The sequence below is a fragment of the Vipera ursinii genome (genome assembly GCF_947247035.1).
Source record: "Vipera ursinii genome assembly, chromosome: 1".
Taxonomy (NCBI): Eukaryota; Metazoa; Chordata; class Lepidosauria; order Squamata; family Viperidae; genus Vipera; species Vipera ursinii.
Window position 1 is genome coordinate 136,012,390 of NC_139512.1, and position 24,147 is coordinate 136,036,536.

Consider the following 24,147-nt stretch of genomic DNA (forward strand, 5'->3'; position numbering starts at 1 on the left):
GGTATCCTGCTGCGGCGTCTCAGGGGGTTGGGAGTGGGATGCACCGTTTTACGGTGGTTCTCCTACCTCCAGGGCCGCTCGCAGTCGGTGTTGACGGGAGGGCAGAGATCCGCCCCGAGGCCTCTCATTTGTGGAGTCCCTCAGGGGTCGGTTCTCTCGCCTCTCCTGTTCAACATCTATATGAAGCCGCTGGGCGAGATCATTCGTGGTTTCGGGGTGGGGTGTCATCAGTACGCTGATGATACCCAACTTTTTCTTTCCACCCCGAACCAACCCAGTGATGCCCTCGCCGTGATGTCCTGGTGCCTGGAGGCGGTTCAGGTCTGGATGGGGAGAAACAAGCTTTGTCTCAATCCCGCCAAGACTGAGTGGCTGTGCATATCGGCATCTCGGGCTAACCAGACTATTCCACCTCTAACGATGGGGGGTGAGGTGTTACCCCCCGTTGATAGGGCTCACAACTTGGGCGTCCTCCTGGATTCACGACTCAATTTTGAAGACCACATAGGAGCTGTGCCCAGGGGGGCTTTTGCACAGGTTCGCCTGGTGCTCCAGTTGCGTCCCTATCTGGACCGAGACGCCCTACGCACAGTTACTCATGCGCTAGTGACCTCCTGTTTGGACTACTGTAACGCTCTCTACATGGGGCTGCCCTTGAAGACCACTCGGAGGCTTCAACTGGTGCAGAATGCGGCCGCGCGAGTTGTAATGGGGGTCTCCCGATACTCCCATGTAACACCTCTACTCCGCGAGCTGCATTGGCTTCCTGTTGCCCTCCGGGTGAAATTCAAGGTGCTGGTTATCACCTATAAAGCCCTACATGGCCTGGGTCCGGGGTATTTGAGGGAACACCTGCTGCCGGCATCAAACACCCTTCGCCCAGTGCGCTCCCACAGGGAGGGTCTGCTCAGGGTCCCACTGGTAAGAGATTGCCGGGTGACACCCAGCTGAGGACTGCCCCCGACCTCCGTTCATTCCGCCGGGGCCTGAAGACCTGGCTCTTCGAGCTCTCGGGCCCAGGCTGAGGAGTAATTTATTTTAATCGGGGTTTTAATTGCACAGGGTTAGTTTAATCTTTTTAAAATTGGTTTTAACTTTTGTATTGCTGGTTTTTAACTCCCTGTAAACCACCCTGAGTCCTCAGGGAAAGGGCAGTATATAAATGTAATAAAATAAATAAATTAAATAAATAAATAAATAAATAAATGCCCTTTAAGAATTACTAAAAATAGCAATATAAGAAATAATGTATTTTAACTTTAAACAAATTAATTTTGTATTCCTTTATTTTACACAGTATCTTATTTTTCTCTTAAAATACAGCAAAAAATCTTTTTCATGTGTCTTATGTCTATAACCAAATCTTTAAAACCTCATTATTCCAAGTTAATTAAGAAAAATTCCATCAGAGGCTAGTAGAAATAACATTGAAAATTTTAATCTTTAATCCCTTCAATGTCCTATAAATTATTTTTTATCATTTCTCTAAATTTTAATATCAGAACTTATCACTTTCTATAAAAATATAACAAAATATATTGATATTTATTAAGTAATATCCCAAAAGCTGATTTCTTTTCTTTCTGTTTATCTTTTCTCAGAAATTCCTTATAACAGGGCTTTTCAACCTTTTCACCCATTGTACCACTTTTAGGATATAGCAACATCCAAGTACCACCAGTCAGTCGCCTAGCAAGGTGTCAAAAACTTGATGACCCCCCCCCCCCAAAAAGGAAAAAAGTGATGAAGTACAGGTAGTCCTTGACTTAGAACAGTTCGCTTAGTGACTGTTCAAAGTTACAGTGGCACTGTGCCACCCCCCCCCACCCAAGCCACAGCCGAGCAAGACACCTGCCTGCCAGCCCGGCGGCGCTCTTCCTCCTGTCTGAGGTTTTCATTGTTGTGAGCATTTCTGTTGAGGATTGGCGGGTGGGGGGGTGTTTGGTTTTTATTCCGCCCCCTCTCCTGGGTGGTTGCAGCAGGTTTTGGTCACGTCACATGACCCTACGACACTGTGACCGTCATAAACATGAATCAGTTGCCAAGTATCTGACTGTAAATCAGAAGACCCTGGAGATGCTGCAACATTCCAGCTGATCGGCACTTCTGGGCTCAGAAGCACCAGAATCAGCGCCGAGCTTCAGCTGGAGCCTGGCGCTGATCTTGGCGCTTCCACTGAGCCCTGACAGCCCCGAAGAAGCACTGATCCTGGTGCTTCCGCTGAGCCCTGACAGCCCTGCAGCTCCAGCTGTCTCGCTGAGGCTTGTGCAGTGTTGCCACCAGTTCAGCTCATTCCCCTCCCCTGCTACCACTTTTCTAGGGTCGTCATGTACCACCTGCCAGGTGCCAATGTACCACACACAGGTGGTACCCGTACTACTGGTTGAAAAGCCCTGCCTTATAACACATATCTTGCAAATCCAAACTAAGAAACTCATCTGAGTTTTCTGATTTGAAATCTACATATCCAAATCATTTTCTTTCTTTATTATTTGTGTGTACCTTTCAGCTATTAAAACTTCAGCTAGTTTCATTTGTAAGACCTGTATAGTATCTTTGTCAGCATTATTGTTTTGTATCCTGCCAATTTAAATCCATATGCGAAACAACCTGACTCTCTCCTTCAAAAGATGACACTCATTCAAAGCCTCATGCATGCTTTTTTATCTTTTGTTTTGAACCTGTTTTATAATATCAAAACAAATGTAAGAGAAAGTCCAGAGTTGAAATACTTTTTTTTCATTATGTATTAGTGGTTTTTGTCCTTTAATTGTAATATTTAGATTTTTTTGGGTTGCTTCTAGTAACCAGCCTTCAAGGTCTCCTCTTATATTTTTCTCTAATCCATAATATTTTCCCACAGAAACATTCTTAAATTCAGAATCTTCATATCTTTTTAATAGGATTTTAAACAAACCACAGAAAGTATTTTTAAAATTATTTCAAAATCCTATTTCAAGTTAATCTTTCAAGTAAAAGCTTTCCAGAATTAACAATCTAATCACTCTTGTTGTTTGACTCCAAATAAAAAAACTTTTAAAAGTTTTAAACTTACGTCAAACTTCTTTCGCTGAGGATTGAAGGAAGTCACCCAGTGTAGTAAAACCTGTCTTTCTGAAAGTTCTTAACATCTAAAAATCAGTTTACAAACCATTCCCAGTGAAAGTGATTAAGAAAGGACACAGTTGAACCCAGTGTCCATTTGAAGGCTTTGAACTGTGGCTTGGGCAAACCTGATTCTTCTAGCTCCCATAAGTGAAACCCAATGAAGACCGCTGTTTTACAGTCTCATCATGGGGGGGGCATCTGTATGGACAACTATGGGCAATCCCAGGTATTCCCCTTCATCCAAAGAGGAATTTTGGGGTCTCTGCTCTCATGGAGCATTTTGGCATTGCTTCCCTGGAAATGAATACTTCATTTAGCTGAATGTGATTAAACACAAGGAATTTTACCTCCAGTACAGAAGCGCTCGGTGTAGTTACAAAGCGACGCAGAAAGTTATAAGTAATAATAATGTTTGGGATATTTTTCTATTCTTCTGTAATACCTGAAGAAGAATGAGTTGTCATGGTTGTCATACAATGAGGGAAGCAGCAGAAAGTGTAGTAGGAAATGTTGTGAACCTTAACCTCTTCTTCATCCCATCGGGCTAAAATAAAATTGGAAAGTTATATTTGAAATAATGGTAGGTGACGGGGATCTCAGAGTGCAGTGCAGCTCGGCTGGGGCTTTCTAGGGCATCACCCTGCCGGGGGCTTCCTGGGTGGTGCGCTGTAGTGCAGCTTGGGGACGTTTTGTAGCCTCAGCCACCGAGAAGTCCCTTTGCACTGTTCAACTAAGGCTTCCAAGGGTGGCTACTACAACTCGGGGGCTTCTTGGATCCCCAGACTCGCAGCATGCCAAAATAACACTGAGCTGTGGCATATTCTTTCCCAAACCTTGCTGACCTTGTGCAGCACCACAACACTCCCCTCCTCCACTTCAGGTGAGACCTGAGCTTGGAACACAACCCCACCACCACCACCCCAAATGCCTTCCCCATTTCCTGCAACATCCCATCATTCTTTACTTGGGACTTCTCTACATCCCATTTAATTATCCGTGTGTCTGGAATTACAACAGCTAGCACTGGATTGCCATCGCTAAGTGATGCGATCACATGACATAGCACTTTACAACCGCATTATTTAGCGACAGAAATTCCAGTCCCAATCGCATTGGTAAATTAAGGACTACATGTACCTATTTGGAAAAAAAAAAGAATTGTTTGAATTAAAACTGTTCCGTTGTCTGTCCTTGTGATTTTTATCTGCCTCAGTTTTTGTCACCTGATCAAATAATGTACCTAAAATAAGCCCCTCGGGTTTTTTTTAAATCAATCTTGGTGCTATTAACATATTAAACATGTTAAAATTATATTAATATTTCAGAATATGTTTCCCAATTTTTAGGCATATCTTCAGCAGGCCCAGGAATTGGTTATACTTGAAACAATAATGCTTCAAACTTTAGGTAAGCATAGCAAATGCATATGATTCTTACACTGTACTTCCAATAGTGGAGTGCCTATCCGTTTAATATGTTTAAGAGGAACCTTGGTAAAATAAGCTATCTTTTTAAATATATATATATATTTATGTCTCTCTTTTCAGAATTATACTAGCATATCGTACATTTTTATTAGTTCAGAAAGTGTTCAATACAATCAATGTATATTTTGAAACTTAAATGAGATTATTGAATTAAATTTAAAGATAACAGAATATGTAATATAGTTTCTGAAGTAACACATTTATTTTTTCAGGTTTTGAGATTACCATTGAGCATCCACATACAGATGTTGTGAAATGTACCCAGTTAGTGAGAGGTCAGTAACTAAATTCTTTTTTTCCATTATGAGATATTGAGATGGTGTGACTTACTAAATTATTTGCGGAGTATTATTCTTGTGAATAAAACACTAGAGTATTCAAATAAGTTTTGGGTTACTTGGTTCAGCAAATATGCTTAAAAGAATTATAAATCATAGGTGATTTTTTTTCAATTTTAAAGTTACTAAACTCAAAAGTGACAGCTAGTTCTGAAATAAGCGTATTTAATCCAAAGTAACATTAGGATACGAAGGTAAATTTACACCTTATGCCCATGTCCCACATATGGATATCCTGGTATATCTGACAACTGCGGCAACCAGTTTCTGGGGACTGTATTTTTAGTCTTTATTTAGTCCTTCATAACATTCATTTAATACCACGGGACAAGAAAATACGCTTCCCAACCCACTTTTTTATTCACCTTGTTTGTTGCTGCATAGAAAATTTATTACTGGAATAGTTTGCAACTGTATATATCTGTTTTGTAGTGAATTTCATTTTAACAACACTGTTTAGGTTCTTTTTCTAATCAGTTTAATTAGATTTGATTAATGTCTAGTTCAGTATTTCTCAGCCTTGACAACCTGCTGGCTGAGGAATTCTCAGAGTCGTAGTCCACACGTCTTAAGATTGTTAAGGATGAGAAATACTGGTCTAATATGCATGTAGGGTCATTTCCCCCCCCCCCCAGAGGCCAGAATCCTAATATCAAACGATTAAATATGAAGCGGTCACTTTAGTTTAAAAACTGTGATTTGCAATTTGGTATGCTGCGTGAAGTCAGCCAGTTAATCCAGGGTCAACGAAATGTATTAATTGCTCTAAAAATTCATATGTTTAAAAATAGCCATTTCTTGATTGTTTGTTCATTTGAATGTTAATCATTCTTAAGGAAAAAAGTAATGGTGTGACATCTATCCTTAGTGTCTTATCACACTCACATGTGTTCAAGTGATATCTGCATTAGAGGACTGCAGCTTTGTGTAAATCAATGCTGGATTGTGTCAGCACTGATTTATACTTGTTCTTATTGTATAGTAGATGTCATTTTGTGAATATTTTCTCAGAGGTTGAAATAAGCACCTATCTTATTTTGATGTTTCTTATTTAGAAATGCAATAAGAATTCACTGATGTTTCTATTACTGATTTTGAAAACATTGAATAGGTTCAACTAAACTGCCAAATCTTTCCTTAATTTGAAATAAATGGCATAGTCATTTGCAAGAAAGCTCTTTTTAAAAAGCAGCTCGTGCACTGATAACTTTAAGAGAATTTTGAGAGAGAAAAGATACTAACTCACTGCTTTTGTTTAAGGCGATTTATAAAAGCATTTAGCACGGACTCATTTCATGTTTTAAAAAATCCTGTTCATCAGTTGCTTTTATTGAAGGGAAAAGGATGGTGCTTTTTTCCTTTTGCTACTTTTTTTTATTTTATACATCAACAAAATAATCTTTAAACTTTTTTTAAAAAAAGAGACAATTCCAAAAAAGAAAGAAAGAAATGTAATATATGCTTTATATTTATCAATAGTCACTGACTTTTTATTTTCATACTGATCCCCCTTCAGGAGCATATGATAAGTTAAATCTTCCAGTGCTGCCTAGCCAAGACTTTTTTTTTTATTTAAAAAGTTTTACAATACATTTTGACTTTAATCCCCCCTCCCCCACCCCTATCCCTCTCCCCCACTCCCTCCTCCCCCCCCTCCCCCCCCCGACTTCCCAGAGCTAAATACAGGGCATAAAATCAAAAAAACAAACATAAACACCCCTATATTATCAACAATAAAGTATAAATTCTATCTCTCTCTAGCTCATATAAAATGAATACAAACAATATTAATATTACAAATAAAGTAGAGAAGAAAAAGAGGAAAACAAAAAAAGATCTTTACTCAAAATAAATTTTCTTAATCCCAGTCCTTATTCATATTAATTTCAAAAAAAAGGGAAAAGAAAAAAAAACTTTCACCTGCTATTTGCATTCTCCCACCTTTCTCTAATTTCCAAACAAATTCTCAATTACGCACCAAAAGCGCTTATCTCTGTTAATCTTAATAATCTCCAACCAAACTAAACTATAATCTAAAATAGTTCTTGCGTGTATCACGCCAAATGTCTCACAGTTCCAAATCATCCTTAAGTTCAAATAAAAGTTCAAATAAAAAGAGTATATATAAAAAAAAAATTTTTTTAAGCAATCACTAAGACAACTTGTTATTAATTAGGTGCTTACATACCCACTCTTAGTTCAACACATACTTTAAGTCTGTAACCCTAATATACTTTTCTAAAAACAAATAACATCAATCTTAAATTATATAAAATATTAAAAAAAAGAAAAAAAACTTTCTTTCTCCTCTATAATAATTTTACTCCATTGACATTCTAATCTAAAAATTTAATCAACAATCTTAACGCCCCAAAACTTTTGGAGCACCTCTGTCATGACCCCCAAAACTTCTTTAGACCGCTCTCCTCCTACATCTTCATTGTAAGCACACTTTGAAGATTCCATAACTTTCCGCTGGTCTTGCTCTTGCTCTCGTCTCGCTCTTCTTAGGGCGGCACGCGTCATCTTCTGGCCTCCTGCAGCAACCGATGAGACTGTGGCTTGATCCCCTCCACCACCATTGTCTTCTGTCTGTCTGTCTGCAACATCTTGAAACTTTCCCACTCCGTGTCCTTTTGCAGCTTCCAAAAATGATAGGGGGGTTGCTTTTAACACATTACTATAAAAATCACGTGCCTGAGCCACAGTAACCAAACGATGTCTTTTACCTTCGTGCGTTGTCACCAACCCAACTGGGATCTCCCATCTGAACTTAATATCACGTTTCTTAAGTTCCTGTACTAGAAATGCGAAATCTTTCCTTCTCCTTAGGATCTTCGGAGGAATCTCTTTTAAAACCAAAACTTCTTGCTCAGCCACTACCAAATTAGTATCATAAGCAGCTTGAATGACTTCATCTCTAATTACTCTCTTTGTAAAATAGACCACCACATCTCTGTCTTACAATCCATGAATTTACACGAAAAACTTTGTCCATATTTCCCTCAATTTCAGATGCTGACTGGCCCAGTACCCCTTCCAGAGCCTCAGAAATCAGCTGCTTTAAATCTTCTTTACCATTCTCCTTTAAACCCCTAATTCTAATAGCATTCTGCATCTGATTATACTGAGCACGACTCAATTCTTCATCCATTTTATCCCTTATATTTTCATTTTCTAATACCTTTGCTTCTAATATAGAGTTCTTTTGACTGAGATCCTCCACTTTTACATCCAGCTGTTGCACACATTCAGCTACGAATACAACCTTAGACAAGATGTCCACCCTCATTGCTCTCAGCTTCTCTTCCATCTTCTTCTCCAATTTCTCCATTTTCTCCTCCAATTTCTCCTCCAGCTTTTTCAACTTTTCATCCATCATATCAGACATCAGTTGTGCGTGCTTTCCAAGAGCGTCTTGTAAATCCTTAAGCGTCAATACCGGAGGAGATGCAGGAGGAAGCAAAGCTTGCAGTGAGGTCTCTTGCACCAGGGAAGACCCCACATTCCGAAGAGCTTTAGAAGTTTTAGCCGCCATCTTCCCCCACTTTCACTTATTACGCACTTTCACTTTAAAGCTATAAAATCCATTGAGCTAGAGAGTAAAAATAAAGAGTCCACTTCACCTTGACCTCCTGTACCGCTCTGCCTGCATCTTGATAATCAAAAGTATTTCCTTTTGGCAGGGGTGGTTGCTAACGCCTGGCTCTGCTCCAAGAATCCCAGAGCAGAGGCGCTGCGCAGCTCGGAGCAACCCAGGCTTTGGGGGGGCTCATCCTTCAGCCGCCCGAGCTCTCAGCTCAGGCGGCCCCAGAGAGCTCAACCCCTACCTGGGGCCTCACCCCCTCCTCTTCTCCCGAGGAGGGGGCTTCAAATCCATCTAAACAGCTGATAGACGCTGTTTACGATGGAAAAACACAGCTGCGGAGCGGGCAGCCCGAAAACGGCTGTCTTTCGACGTCGCGTCGCCACCGGAAGTCCCCTAGCCAAGACTTTTATTTTGTTTCCATAACCCCCATAAAAATGCATAATTTTTAATGGGGGTTTTCAAGTAAATGTGAATATAAAATCTTTCACTGCACTAATATCAGCTGAGCATTGGTAGATTTCAGTTTCTGAACATGGCTAATACACATTTTTTTGATAATACACCGTGCCATAGAAAATCTTTAAACTATGGTGATTTCATTTTAATAACCCAGTTTATTTAATAACCCAGTGATGGCTCCCGTTGAATGTAATGGGACATATTGCCAGATGATCATAGGATTATCTAGAGGTCTATAGCTGTTCACTGCCCTTTTGCTTTTCTCTATACCCAAGCTTGGGCTTTGAATGCAATTGATGATATTCTAACCATTCTCATGTTATGCTGATTCCTTGTGACCATTTTGGAATTAATGGAGGAGAATAACTGGAATAAAGAATCTAAAAAAAGAGTAGGGTAGATACTGTGAAATGTTACATATGTTGAGTGAAACACTCTGTTTTGAATTTGAAACAGTCTGCTTTACTTATCCAGTATTTTTAGTCTTTTGACCTTGAAATTCTTCCAGAAAGATCCATATAAAATTTGGTCATTATTGAGGCAGTTTATAGTTTTTGTAAGCAAATTGTGAGTATAATTTGTAACACTTTGAAATAACATGTAGTACTTTTTCCGTACTATTTTTGAATGTCCTGTTTAAGAGAAAATGGAAAATTCATAATCAAATGTAACTTAAGTTCAGTGGACATTAGCAACCATTAATATTCCTTTCAATTGTAAATACAATGTATTTCTTTTATTAAATTTATTAGCCATCCATCTTACAATCACACAGTTCTGAGCAGCTTACAATCTGATAAAGTAGAAAAGATTAAGAATTAACAGAAGAGCAGCTAAGATGGGAAAGTCGTACAATCGAGTAGGGAGGTGGGAACTTGGATTTAATCTAATAACCATCTCCAGGAAAACACTTCCCATTTGGACTCCAGGCCAACTGCCAGAACCAGATACTAAGGTTTTACCTTACCTCGAGGTGTCCTGTGTTGCTGCACAAAAGTCTCTTCTTCTGGGCCTGGCTGACAGGGACTATAACAGGGGTGTCAAACTGCCGGCCTACGGGCCGGACGCATCACGTGGAAGCTGCGCCCAACCCATTGCCGGCAATGGCAAAACAGTCCCGATCCGTTGTCCGACGTCATGTGACATCGCAAGTTAGACATGTCTAGTCTATAGCATGTCCCTTCTGCCGGCACAACTATTCATTATTTATTCTTTACAAGAGTCACCTTATAGGGGAGATGGGCGATTTATAAATTGAATAAATAATAGCAACAGCACTTAGACTTATATACCACTCCATAGTGCTTTGCAGCCCTCTCTAAGTGGCTTACAGAGTCAGTATATATTGCCCCCCAACAATCTGGGTCCTCATTTTACCGACCTTGGCCAAGGATAGAAGGCTAGTCAAACTTGAGCCCTTGAGGATTGAACTCCTGGCTCTGGGCAGAGTTAGTCTGCAATACTGCATTCTAACCACTGCACCACCATGGCTCTTTAAAACACCATAATTTTAAATTCATGTGATTTTCATATTGTAAAATTTCCAAATCCCAGTATAAAATATTGGTTATTGTCTTACACAGACATAAATGGTTTAAATCCAGATTATTTAAGAGCTGTACTATATTATCTTTCAAGTGTATTAATATCTGAAGTAGAGGCTCTCTTCTAGGCTTCATGGAGGGAAATACAAAACTCTTGAACTTTTTCAATGATACATCAATTATTGTTACTATTATTTCTATAGCTTAAGATTTCTAGACTTGTAGGTCCTTGCCTAAAGACTTTTTTTGTCCCCTTTCTTACGATTGCTTAATACTTTTGACATGAAGATGTTTTTAATTTGACAAGCCTTTAACTTCTTAAGTTAATGTCACTTTTCAAGTTTATTTATTTTTCTCTGAAATTTTACCAATTACCCATATTAAATGTTTTTAAGAAAAAGAATATACAGGTAGTCAGTCCTTAACTTAAACAGCAGTTCGTTTAGTGACCGTTCGAAGTTGCAACCTCACTGAAAAAATGACTTAGGATTTGCAGAATCTCCAAAACCACAATCTCCAAAATCACAAAATCAGACGCTTGACAATCGACTCATATTTATGACGGTTGCAGTGTCCTAGGGCCATGTGATCACTTTTTGCGATCTACTGACAAGCAAAGTCAATGGGGAAGCCAGATTCACTTAACAGCCAGGTTACTAACTTAACAATTACAGTGATTTCACCTAACAACTCTTGGAAATAAGGTCATAAAGTGGGGTAAAATTCATTTAACATGCTCTTACTTAGCAACATAAATTCTGAACTCAGTTGTGGTTATGTAAGTCAAGGACTACCTGGAAAAGGTATATATAAAATATTCACATTTTAAGTATATACAGAATTCATGAGGAACAAACTATTATGTTTGCATAACTAGGTATTCCATCAGTCCTTCCCTCCACCTGCTTGAGGCTTGCCCTGGTCACTCAAAACTCAGGCAGTGGAGAGGGATCTTTAGAAAGGACGAAGAGAAGTGCATTTTCATTGCCTAAGTAGAAGTCTGTTTGCAACATTATCCTTATTGCTCCTTTAGGAGGAAAAAAATCCTTTTTACATTAAATATAATTCAAAGTTAACTTACAGTGGAAGTTAATTACATTAAAGTACACTTCAGATTGAATTTGAACTGGAACATCCCAAAATGTAGTCTTTTGTGAGACTGTTTGCTCCAGAAGAAGTAAGGCATCGAAAGATCAGCATGTATAATCCTGACTTTTATGTTGTATTTCAATATCCACTGAATCCACAAGGGCATTTTCCCCATCGCTGTGGCAGAAAACGTCCTTTGAAAGCAAAAGGGAATCTTCTGTTAAATGTACTGTTTACACTTCGTTCGTTATTGGCAATGCTTGTTCTGTGGATTGAATAATAAAAGCAATTACGCAATTGACATTTATTTATTTATTTATTTAGTTAGTTACATTTATATACCGCCCTATTCCCTGAGGACTCAGGGCGGTTTACAGGGAATTAAAAAATCCACCATACAAAAGTTAAAAAACCAAATTAAAAAATATTAAATTGACCCTGTATACTTAAAACCCCAATTAAAAATTTCTCCTCAGCCTGGGCCTGAGAGCTCAAAGAGCCAGGTCTTCAGGCCCCGGCGGAATGATCGGAGGTCGGGGGCAGTCCTCAGCTCCACCGGCAGCTGGTTCCAGAGGGCAGGCGCTCCCACTGAGAAGGCCCTATCCCTGGGTGTCACCCGCCGGCAATCTCTCACCGGCGGCACCCTGAGCAGACCCTCCCTGTGGGAGCGCACTGGGCGAAGGGCGTTTGATGCCGGCAGCAGGTGTTCCCTCATGTCAGCCTGAAATTGTGCTAACATTCACTTCAGTGGATTCGCCAGAAACGATGTAACGTGTCTTAGCCATAATGTGAGATAAGAGAGAATTGTGCACTTTTGACATCGGTTATAAAGAAGCAATTAATTTTCCTGAGGAAGAGTGAAAATGTGCAGTATTGGGTATTTTTTATTTATTTTTTTGCAAGTGGGAAGCTTTTGAGTCCTTGGGGAGAAGGGCGGCATATAAATTTAATAAAATCTAAATCTAAATCTTGAGCATCACACACATGGCATTTTAATAATAAAATCACATTTACTGATGGCTAATTATTTTTCTTTCTTACAGCAAGCAAGGATTTGGCACAGACATCCTATTTCATGGCTACCAACAGGTTGTTATCCTGAACCTCTTTGTTGCACTGTTGTAGCACACTATAGCTTCCTTTACTGCAGGGCCCCCTACTTGTGTCTAACCCTTGTTGCAACAGGCGACTGGGCTGTCGACTGTGGTGGTACCTTCCTGTTTGCAGTGCGGTGTATTGTACAAGGGCCTAATGGCACAAAGGGGTTAAATGCACGATGTGAAGTGTAGTGGTGCTTTCTGGTGGCATTTTGTCGATTGTGAGTGCATAAGTCTAAAATTGGTAGCCTGAATAGCAGCTAAAGATTACAGAGAGATAAACTTAACCTAGAAATCCGAGCTTCTTGGTAAGTACAAAGCTGTTTCTAGTTTACCCTTGTAGTTAATGGCAATTTTTTTTCTTAGTAAAAATATCAAGTTTGTTTTTTTAAAAAAAGTGAAATTAAGGCATTAGTTAAAATACATTCTTAGATACATTAGAACCAGCTTAAATATTTCTCGTCGCAGAAGCTATCTGGTTCTATAATGTAGTTGTCTTTTTTTTTAAGCCCTACTTACCATTTAACTGGTCAGATGCTGCCCAGTGAGTCTTCAGACCTGAATAAAAATAAAATACCAGTGAAAATCAACGTAACCTTGGTAAACCTATAAGAAGAGAAAGGCAGACCAAGGCAGCTATTTAATGCTAAGAAGCACAGCATACAACACATAGCAATACATTAGATAATTTTATGGGTAAAAGATTTTTAAGAATTCAGAAATAGTGGAGTTTCTAACTTAGTGTTTCAGTCTTGAGACAGTGAAAGAAGAAAACAAAAGAGAGCTAGTAGTGGATTAGCATGTATGTAGCAGAAATTAAAATGGGATTAAGAATTTCATCTGGAAAATTGCAAGAAAAATAACCTGGGGGAAGATGTGATATCCTAGGAACTTAGGATTCAATTCAGATATTAAACTTAATAAAAAAGTGCGGAGGAGAATCAGCAAAAATCATTAAAGTAATTGGGGTGAATGAAAGTGTGGATCCAGTGTTAAATATTATCTTAAGAAGTTACAGTAGTTGTGTGACTGAAAGGTGGAAAATCATGGTGACTTCTCCAGAGCTATTTTTGGAATGTTTGGAATGACAGATATTATTTAAAGAATACGATTAACATTATTATGTAAAAATGCATGAACAGATACGTATATATACACATACTTTGGGCAAAAGAAATTAACTGGGGTTGATATATAGTTGCTATTCTAACTAACCCTTTTCAAGGCTGTTTTAGAATATAAAATTGACATAAATTCATTATTTCTTAAACAATAACAATTAATACATGCTGTATTTCCAGGTGGATTTGAAGAGAAAAATTTTGGTTTTTCCTTACTCGATAGCTTAGTTATTACCTCAGTAACTTTAAAAATAAAACATCAACAATGATGCAGTAAAATCTAGATGACCTGATTTTTGCAAAAATGTTATATACATTAATATTTTGGCATTTTAAATATTAAGATATGTCTTTTAGATGTAAAACAGAATATTTCCATGTGTTTAGTATGAGAAACACTAAATTCTGTTACATATCTTAGATTTTTATTTTTTTTTATAAAGTCCAAAATTTGAAACTTCAAAAAATGTTTACAACCCACAACAATTGCCTTGAATATATGTTGACAAATTCTTTCCTTTTGTTCTTTTGTCTTTTCCATGATTGGCTCTTGTTCTTCCATTATGAAACATTCCCAACCACAGCCTGCACCTTACTACATTTTGTCTTCAGTACAAGCCAACTGTGATAGCATGTGTATGTATACATTTGGCATGCAAGTGGTCTAACTGGGAAATCCCTGTATCAACTGATGGAAAACATTGGTGGGAATATGTAGATGCTTCTGTAACTTTAGAATTACTTGATGGTAAGTAATATAAGCTTTCCTGTATCTTTTTAAAATAATTAACTGCTTTGCTTGTGATACGCTGTATTAATATTAACTATATTAAGGTGATATTGGCTAATTTATACATGTCTTTAGTTTCCTGAAGACTAAGGTTTGTTCTTTCAGAATGTAATGTGAGCCATCTTACTAGAGTTTAATTAAGAATGTTCAGGCATGTCAGTTGAGCTGTTGGGTTATTATTATGCAGTGGAGTTTTCCATCATCATCTATGCTGTCTTTAGATTTCAGACCACAATCTTTCTGGAGCATTTTGGGAAGGGAGAGAAAGTATTCTGCCAGATGATGTGCTTGCATCAGTGAGATAATGGTACAGTTACAAAACTAAATCTGAAAAAGCTATCTGTTCTGGATTTAAATTATATGAAATACCAGATTCAGAACAAGCTTATTAGCCAAGTGAAGAGGTAAAGAAAATTTGAACTTTATGATAAGCATAACCATCTTATGGTCATTTTTTGAAGTTCAAAGTTTAGTAGATACAGATTTAGCAAGAGGAAGTAAGTTGCAGTCATCTGACCTAAAGTGGTTTGGTATTTTGATTGAAAATAATGCGAGGAGGGTCAGTCTGGCGCTCTGTATTTTTCATCTTTTGCTGACCTTTTCAGTTAGTTGTCACCTCCATCACAAGACATCCTGATAGAAAATATTAAATTAATTCTAGGCAGTCCATTAAAATGCAGGTTCTCAGATGGTAAGTTACCACTTCCAGAGTGATCACGAGCACTTATTGTGTATGGATGCCTTTGCTGAACTGCTGGTGGTGGACAAGGCTACATGGGTCACAGAGTTCTCGGTGAATAGCCTTTGCACTCAGGGACTGGCAACCCCAACCATTAATCTTACGTTTATCTAGCAAGTAGCAATAGCAATACTGCTTAGACTTATATACCGCTTGATAGTGCTTTACAGCCCTCTCTAAGCAGCCTGTTGCCCCCAACAATTTGGGTCCTCATATCCGCTTCGGAAAGATGGACGGCTGAGTCATTCAGAATCAAACTCCAGGAGTAAGCAGTGAGTTAGTCTGCAGTACTGTATTCTAACCACTGCGCCACCACAGCTCTGATTAGCAGTAGCAATTCTATCAGTGCCAGTTCACACAAACAGAACTAATTGGAAGAATTAACTTGGCCAAATAGGCCATTTGGGGAGGAAAAAGGTTTTGGGGAGGTGCGGGCTTGTAAGGGTCTGTTTTCAAAAGCAAGAAAATGAGGAATATGGAAAAATTTCCTTCCTTCCTTCCTTAGAAATTTTAACAATATAAATTCAATACAAATATTAGAAAAGAAACAAAGAAAATAAGAAAGAATAGTATATTAGTAAAAAAAGAAAAAAGAAAATCAGAAATAGAATAAGAAAATTGTTGTATGCTACCCAGGGTCATTTTTTTATGAGGTGGGTGTCAAGCTATGAACCCGGCTGCCTTTAGGACCGCTGCGTGCCTTTAGCTTGCCTACAGAACAGGGAGGGGGGATGGAGAGGGAGTGGAATCCACAGGTGGTTTATCATCATGAGAAAGCTAGAGAAGTGAAAGTTCTGTTTTGGTAAACCAAGAATGCCTGTCATAACAAACATTGGGAATTCTATTGGACAGTGTGACCTGACCGGTCAGAGGAGAGAGGAGGAGAGTTACTCTTTTAATTAATCGCTTCCCACCTTTTCATTAGAGCCAGTTTTAGCTTCCTAACTTGCCCCTATGATTCAGCCCATTAAAGATAACATTAGAGCAGAGGTTGCCAACCTTTTCATGCCTGGCGGCCTGGAGGGAAAGGGAACAGTTAGGAAAATTGCGTGCATGCATGCAGAAATGGGACCATGCGTACCTACACCGGGCTAATGGCTCTGTTTGCTAGGCGGGCAAGAGGTAGCCGCTGCTGCTAGCCCCACACAAATGGGCCATTTAACCCACACGTGCACTAGTGGCCCCATTTGCACAGATGCTAGCTGCTGCCACTAGCCCTGTGCCCATGTGCAAATGGGTCTGCGGGCCAGCTTGTCCCTACTGGGCCCTGGCCACCAGGCCGCAGCCCATAGGTTGGGGACCCCTGCATTAGAGGGCTTTTTGACTCCAGTGTGTTTCCTGGTGGGGATTTCAGGCGGACGTTGACAATGGATGGCCATATAAATTTAATAAAGAAACCCTGTCTCTAAGGTTATGTCATAATTTCATTCTTTCCATATGCTCCCCTCTTTTTTTCCTAATTAAAGTCACTCCCTGTCCTGATAGACAAGATTGTTTTCTTATTTATTTTACAGTCATATATTTGGAACTTGTTCCTCTGGAATCATCAACTGCAGATTCCATCTAGAAATTGTAATTCAACCTCTAAACAATTTGAACCTAAATCATAAGGAACTATATTATCCAGTCTTGTCTCTCCATGAATACAAAATGGATTCAGAGGCTGAGAGCTAACAAATTTCTTTAAGCCAGCATTTAGACTTAGAAACATAGACATTTTTCCATGAATATATTATTCTATTATTTCCATTCTTCATATATTGATAGATTTCAGAGGTTTAGAACATAATTTAACAGAATATTGACATTTTAACCATTTTAACTTCTTTTGAAGAATCTGGTTCACCATATCAGTAATTCTTAACCAATATGGTATTACAAGTGGACAGAACCATAACACGCCTACCAAAGTTTGTTGAAACTTATTACATCTTTAGCATAAAAATAACGAGTCAATTTTCTTAAATAACATTCCTGGACACAGGTACTAATGCTGCATACATTTGCTGTTTTGTTGTATACTACTTCAGACTTCTTATTTTCTGAAGTCTACAGAAATCTAAGTAATTTTTTTATAGTTTGTACTATTTGAAAAAATACAGTGTAAAAATGAAGAGCCTTGTTAATACAAAGCAAACAGTAAATCTAATGCTCATTACTGAGAGTACATTTTTAGCAGAGATTCTGTAAAAAGACATAATGTCCTGCTTCCTGTATAGCATTAGGACTCAAACATCAAGCTATGATAAAACGAGTGATGCTAGGCCTTAAGGTGGTGTGATCAGTGTTTGAACCATGAGGGCTTGCAGCTCCACCTCCCAATCTTTTGGGAAAAAAAATGGTGATGCTATGATACTAATGGAAGGAGAATAACCAACATTTTAGAAATTATCAAAATTTTGCTTGAGGGAAAGTCCCACAAGAACCATTTTCATTGACACTCTGAAAAACAGGCTAACATTGCACCAATGATACCTGGTTTTGAAATCTTGGGCTGCAGAAGGGAGGACTGATATGTGTTACCTGTCCACTTTGTAGTAATTATTAGAAAAAAGTCCCTTTCATTCTTTGCATATTCTTAAGCATCGCTGTATGTAAACTTTTATGGGAGGAGTTAACAGTTAACAGCCAAGTCTTAAACTTGAATTTGTTTGCGCTTTCTTTGTCGAGATAGAAACACTTTTCATCACTAATAAAATTGTCCTTTTTTTTTTTCTTGGACTGAAAATGCACTAAAGGATTTCAGCTAGTAATTCAAATATATTAATCTTGCATCTATTTTCTTTCGCAGAGCTAACTCATGAATTTCTTCAGATACTGGAGAAAACTCCTAGTAGACTAAAGAGAATTCGAAATTGGAGGGTAAGAATCTCTCTTGATAAAGACTGTTGTTACTAATACAGGGAATCCTCGACTTAACAACAGTTCATTTAGTGACTGTTCAGAATTACAACAGCACTGAAAAAAGTGACTTATGACCATTTCTCACACTTGCAACTATTGCAGCATCCCCAGGGTAACATGGTTTATATTTCGATGCTTGACAACTGACTCACATTTATGACGGTTGCAGTGTCTCAGGAGGGGGGCGCAATGTAATCACCTTTTACAACCTTCTGAGAAGCAAAGTCACTGGGGAAGCCAGATTCAATTAACGACCATGTTACTAATCTAACCCCTGCGGTGATTCAGTTAACAAATATAGCCAGAAAAGTCGTAAAAAGGGGCAAATCTCACTTAACAAATTTCTCACTTAGCCAATTGTGGTTGTAAGTCAAGGACTACCTGTATGTTGATATGTGTGCCTTGATGTTTTGCTTTAGCTTTCTTGAAGTATTCTGGACAAATCCTAAATAGAAATGTTACCGTATTTTGCGGCGTATAAGATGACTTTTTAACCCATGAAAATCACCTCAAAAGTTGGGGGGTCGTATTATACGCCGGAAAATCAGCGAGCCCGGGAAGGCACGCCCTCCCCTCTCACTGTGGAGGAAGTAGGGCAGGCTGGCGGGAGCCGGCAGGGCAGTCCTGCGCACGCGCGCACTCCCCGGCTGCTCCTTAGCAGCTGGGGAGTGCGCGCATGTGCAGGACTGCCCTGCCGGCTCCCGCCAGACGCCAGCCTGCCCTGCTTCCTCCACAGTGAGAGGTGAGAGGGGAGGGCGTGCCTTCCCGGGCTCGCTGATTTTCCGGCGTATAAGACAAAAAATCTTGAAAATCATCTCAAAAGTTGGGGGGTCGTCTTATACGCCCAGTCGTCTTATACGCCGAAAAATACGGTATATATTTTCCTTCACTTGCCTTTTTTTCTGTAATCCCCATATACCTTTTAAATTATCTGCTTGCTTGTTAAAAGAGACCTGCTGAGCAGACTTTGAGGGTTTGCCTCCTTCCCCCAGGGGTTTCATTCTGCAGCTGGAATCTGCTTCTGTTTATAGATCTGTGGTATTCCACCTTACTTATTAACAGTGAACCTTGGATGTTCTTAAAACTATTTGACTTTTCTGGATAAATTGTGTTAAATAAGCATAAAGCAAAAATGTCAGTGAAATTAAATGATTTATTGCTCTTCATTGGTGGAACATCACTCCATACCGGGCCACCCCCTACTGAAGCCCAGATGATTCCTTAGTTCTTGAGGGGGACTTTTTAGATCACAAAAAAGAAGGAATAGATAGATCTGTCTTTCCTTCCCTCCAGTCGGTATGGCTTATGAAGTGAATAGCTAATATGGGATCCCAGGAAATGGTTTACTGAACTGTGTTTTTTCTTTTTAAAAAAATATTGGTTCAGAAGCTAAGTAGAGTTGAGGTATACAGGGTTGGGAAATTTTCAGGAAGTGTAGGCTGGATTGGTAATTTGAAGAAAATTTTCTAAAAGAGGATAATGGAGAAGGACTCCATATTGCTATTAAACAAGATTATACGAACATGTCCATGTAGTCTAGCTCACCAGGAAGGAGGGTTTACTGTATAAACAGATTTGTGCTCGCACCAAAGTGGGCTGGCGTATGATATTGGGAAATTCTTTTATTTTCCTATATTTTCTAAAATGCAGGATTTTTGGTTGGGACCTGGGAAGCAGTGTAAAAGATAGTGCGATGGGGCTGTGGAGTGAAATGGGAGAGAGTACAAATAATGTTTTCCAAATTTGGATCCTAGCCTCTCTGTTCACGGCCTAGGTAATCATAACGCTTGCGCACTCTACTCTCTTTGGGGTCTGGGTAACCCCCGTAGAACTTGAAATGTCCTTAGAGATTGTACAGTTGAGAATAGATGCTAAGTTACTCATATGTTCTTGCACAGGCGAATCAAGCTGCTAAGAAACCTAAAGGAGATGGCCAAGCGTCTGAAAACTCTCTTCTCGGCTCCTCTTTGGTTCAGAATTCCATCTTGGTGGATGCTGTTGCTGGTGTATCTGCAAATGCAAGTTTCCAGAAACCATCAGCGTCCACGTTTCCTGCCCCAGTTCCTTTGAACTCAGGAAATATGTCTGTTCAAGATAGTCAAGATAATCTGGCCATATTAGCTGCAGGAATGCCAAGTACCTCATATAATTTGTCAACACACCAAGAATGGCCTCAACACCAAGAACAAACGAGGACAGAGCAGTTGTACTCTCAGAAACAGGAGACTTCATTGCCAGGCGCTCAGTTCAATATCAACTATCCGCCGAGCTCTTCGTTACAGTTACATTCCGGATTGCATCATCGAGCCGACAAACTCTCTGAGCACACACTGGTCCACAAAGCAGGAAACAAACACGGGCAGATTATTGCTCCGGCCCCTGCGATAATGCCTCAGAAAATGTCCCTGGATAAATACAGAGAGAAACGTAAGCTAGAAACCTTAGAACTGGATATCCGAGAACACTACCTGGGATCCGAGCCTCCATATAAAAAGCACACCCAACCCCAAACAGCCAATAGCAGTTCTGTAACTTCCCCTATTAAAATGAAAATTCCCATCGGCGGTGCAGAGAAACCTGAGAAGTACCTGCCAGACAAAAAAGACAAAAGTGGCTCCCTCAAGCTGCGAATACCCATTCCTCCCACCGAGAAGGGTGCCACTAAAGAAGATCTGAAAATGAAAATCAAAGTCTCCTCGGAGAGGCACAGCTCGTCCGACGAAGGAAGTGGGAAAAGCAAGCACTCGAGTCCCCACGTTAGCAAGGAAAAGCACAAGGAACATTCCGTGAACCGTCACCACGGTGGCAGCCATAAGCATAGTGGCAGCGGTAAACATGGTAGTGATGGATTAACCCCAGCTGTTCTGAGGAGTCCTGTTGGTTTGAGCTCCGATGGCAGCGTCTCTTGTTCCAGCTCTTCAAGGAAGAAGCTCTTCAGCAATGATGCTTCTCACAACCATCATTCCAAAATGAGCAAAAGTTCCAAAACTTCAGGTAGTTCATCTAGTTCTTCCTCTGTTAAGCAGTATGTATCCTCTCTCAACTCTGTTTTTAACCTTCCCTTACCCCCTCCTCCCCATGTCACATACCAGGTGGGCTACGGACATCTCAGCACCCTCGTGAAACTGGACAAGAACCCAGTGGAGAACGGTCCTGATGCCAGTCACGAGTACAGTACAAACAGCCAGCATATGGACTACAAAGACACATTCGACATGCTGGATTCACTGTTAAGTGCCCAAGGAATGAATATGTAATCAGTTGTTTAGATTCCTTTTCCCTTTTCTTAATTTAAGAATATTAGACAGGGGGGAAAAAACCATCATCATCTAAGAAGAGCAAATCCAGCAGCTGTTGTCCACTTTATATATAGATATAGATAGATATATATATGTAATTTATACATATATATATATGTATATATATGTATATATGTACGTGCTGCTTTATCTTTCACTCTGAAGAGATTAGTAAATGAGCCTGTCTCCACATAATGATAGTGTTATAAATACTCTAATGATACAGAAGGTGCAAAATCACAGTATTTCCACAACCACAGTTAAGAACAGTAGATTAAATGGCTGCTTTTTTTAGCTGTATGGAATGCCTCATGCATTATTTATAATTGACTATGCCAGCCACGATTTTTGTTGCTTAGTGAATGAATGAGTGTAACTTTTTTTTTGGTGTATTTATACTGTATGTATGATTTGCATGTTTCAAAGAAGGGATATATATAAAGTATACTGACAATGTTTACAACAAAAAAGTGGAGAGATTGTACATACGTTTTTGTATGTTTAGATATACCATAAATAACTCAGGATTGGAGCTGCTTGTAAGTATAACCCGTGTACCTAACTTTTTCCCTTGTGTCAGCATCGATAAGGAAGAAACTTCAGGGGCACTTCATGTTAAACGTTGGGCCTTACTTGGGAGCCACTTCTGAGCGCCATCCACTGCCTGGGGAATCATGTGCTGGTGGGAAGTGGATGAACAACTCTGGCAGGAGGACCCCTGCCACGCAATGTGAAAATGGCATGGGCCTCAATTTGTCACAAACCAATCGAATGCTGAAATGTCAGTAACTTTCAGAAGGGGGAATGAAAATAAAAAAAGTTTATATATAATCTTTTGACGTGAAAGCGCATTTAAATGTTTGGCTTGATGCAGTAATAGACACACAGAGCTGTTAATAATGGTTACATAGATTAACGTGATTTAAGAGCTGAAATACATAAAACTTCTGTAGTGACATTAGTAAGGTTTTTTTTTAAAAAAACAAGTTATTAGTGGACAGAGATCACTGTTTTCCATTAGCATTTCATACAGAACGCCACATTTTGAATTTAAAAAGTGTGCTATGTGAATAAAATGCCATTTCTTTTACAGGTGGAATACTATCTTTGCAATAAATAAGTACAATTGTTGGTATACCAACTTCTCTCTTATCTCGGACAATAAAATAATTGTCACGTGTGCTACATGAATTGTACTTGTGATTATAGTAACGAAAATGGAGGTTGTTTTTTCAGATCTGAATAATCACTCTCCAATTAAACCACTAGTATACATTTTTATGGCTGTGTCATATTACTGTTTTCATTCACCTGCCTTTTTTAAAAAAAACAAATTACTGTTGTAAATGTTGATGAATTCTTGTTCCAAGCTGATGTCCCATTTTTACCAGCTGTGACTCTTAAGTGCATGGAAATTACCTCAGCGTAAATTCAGTACAGTAGCAACTGTTACTTACTGGGTGTAAAATCTAAAAGATTTTGTTAAGTTATCCTCATATCTGAGAGGGATCCACTACTTGGTAAAATCAGTTCTTGCACAGTATATGCTCTAATCGGTTACAAACATTTCAGAAAAAGTCTGAAGTTTTAAGCCCTTTAGCTACATTAAAAGTGCTTTAGATAATTGTTGAGCATGTATCCAATTAGTGGTTACAATAAAATGTAACTACTGTTGCATCAATTACTATGTAATATTTAGTTGCCGGTAATGCAAAACTTTGTACTGCATACTTGAATACATTTATTTGAATTATGGGTGTCTTTTTTAATACTTTAACATGGGCACTATTGAATAATGTATCTTCAAATTTTAATCTCCTTAGCTCCTTCAGTCTCTTTCATCCATACTTGTTACTTCTTCACCCTTGTAATTTTTATATTGAGAATATTTCTTAAACCCTGTATTGTGAAATTTTATCCTGCGTTGTTGCATTTTAAGCCTTTTTAGACTTTCTTCACTACCTCATTTATGCTATGAAATCCTCAAGAGCTTTTGACATACAGTGTAAGAAAGATTAAATGTTTTAAACTGTGATTCCCAGTAGGAAGAAGACAAACCAGTAAATGTTTGCTTTAAATAAAATTTATTTACAAAGTCTCATAGTATTTGCTTCCCAGCTTGTAGCTTTGCCTTGGAATGCATTTTATCCATTACAGTTTGAAGATATAATTGACACATGGCTATAGATCTAAATAAAAACAACCCCAGAATTTTACGTTTGTTAAAATATGTTTGAACTTCAATTTAGTACTTGGAAGCCAATCCTCTCTATTTTTCCACAAGTAACCATAGGATTGGGATTCTTTCTCTTTCTCCTCTGCTCTTTAAATGTACTATAGACGGACTCAATTTTTTCTCTCATTTTCATTTTCCTATAAATTGGATTCTCTTAAAAAGATATAAACCTAATTGCACAGCTGCAAATAAAGAATCCAGACTATAATATTGATCAGACTCGAATAACAGATCTGTAGAATTTTACTTAATGTATAAGTATTTACTGTTTCTTGAATACCAAGGACTCTTATTCATAGAAAATGGGTCCTGCTAGGGAGAAAGAGGAAGGATTATTTTATTTCACT

The 24,147-nt window shown here is 38.8% G+C and overlaps 1 protein-coding gene across 5 annotated transcripts in view; it reads left to right on the forward strand.

Moving 5' to 3' along the window:
* Positions 1 to 24,147, forward strand: part of CCNT2 (cyclin T2) — a gene marked incomplete at its 5' end in the record, with an annotated part of 35,934 nt that overhangs the window by 10,858 nt on the left and 929 nt on the right. The window contains 8 exons of one of the 5 annotated variants that reach the window (XR_014491808.1): positions 4,455 to 4,515; positions 4,808 to 4,870; positions 12,658 to 12,703; positions 14,417 to 14,580; positions 18,153 to 18,223; positions 20,164 to 21,259; positions 21,358 to 21,518; positions 22,145 to 23,665. Coding sequence is in view for 2 of the 5 variants with exons in the window: in XM_083356947.1 (XP_083213073.1) it covers positions 4,455 to 4,515; positions 4,808 to 4,870; positions 12,658 to 12,703; positions 14,417 to 14,580; positions 18,153 to 18,223; positions 20,164 to 21,522 (1,764 nt within the window). Of the gene's footprint in view, positions 1 to 4,454; positions 4,516 to 4,807; positions 4,871 to 12,657; positions 13,020 to 14,416; positions 14,581 to 18,152; positions 18,224 to 20,163; positions 23,666 to 24,147 lie in introns of those variants that run through there. The other 4 variants (XR_014491807.1, XM_083356948.1, XM_083356947.1 and 1 more) reach the window with 4 other exon arrangements.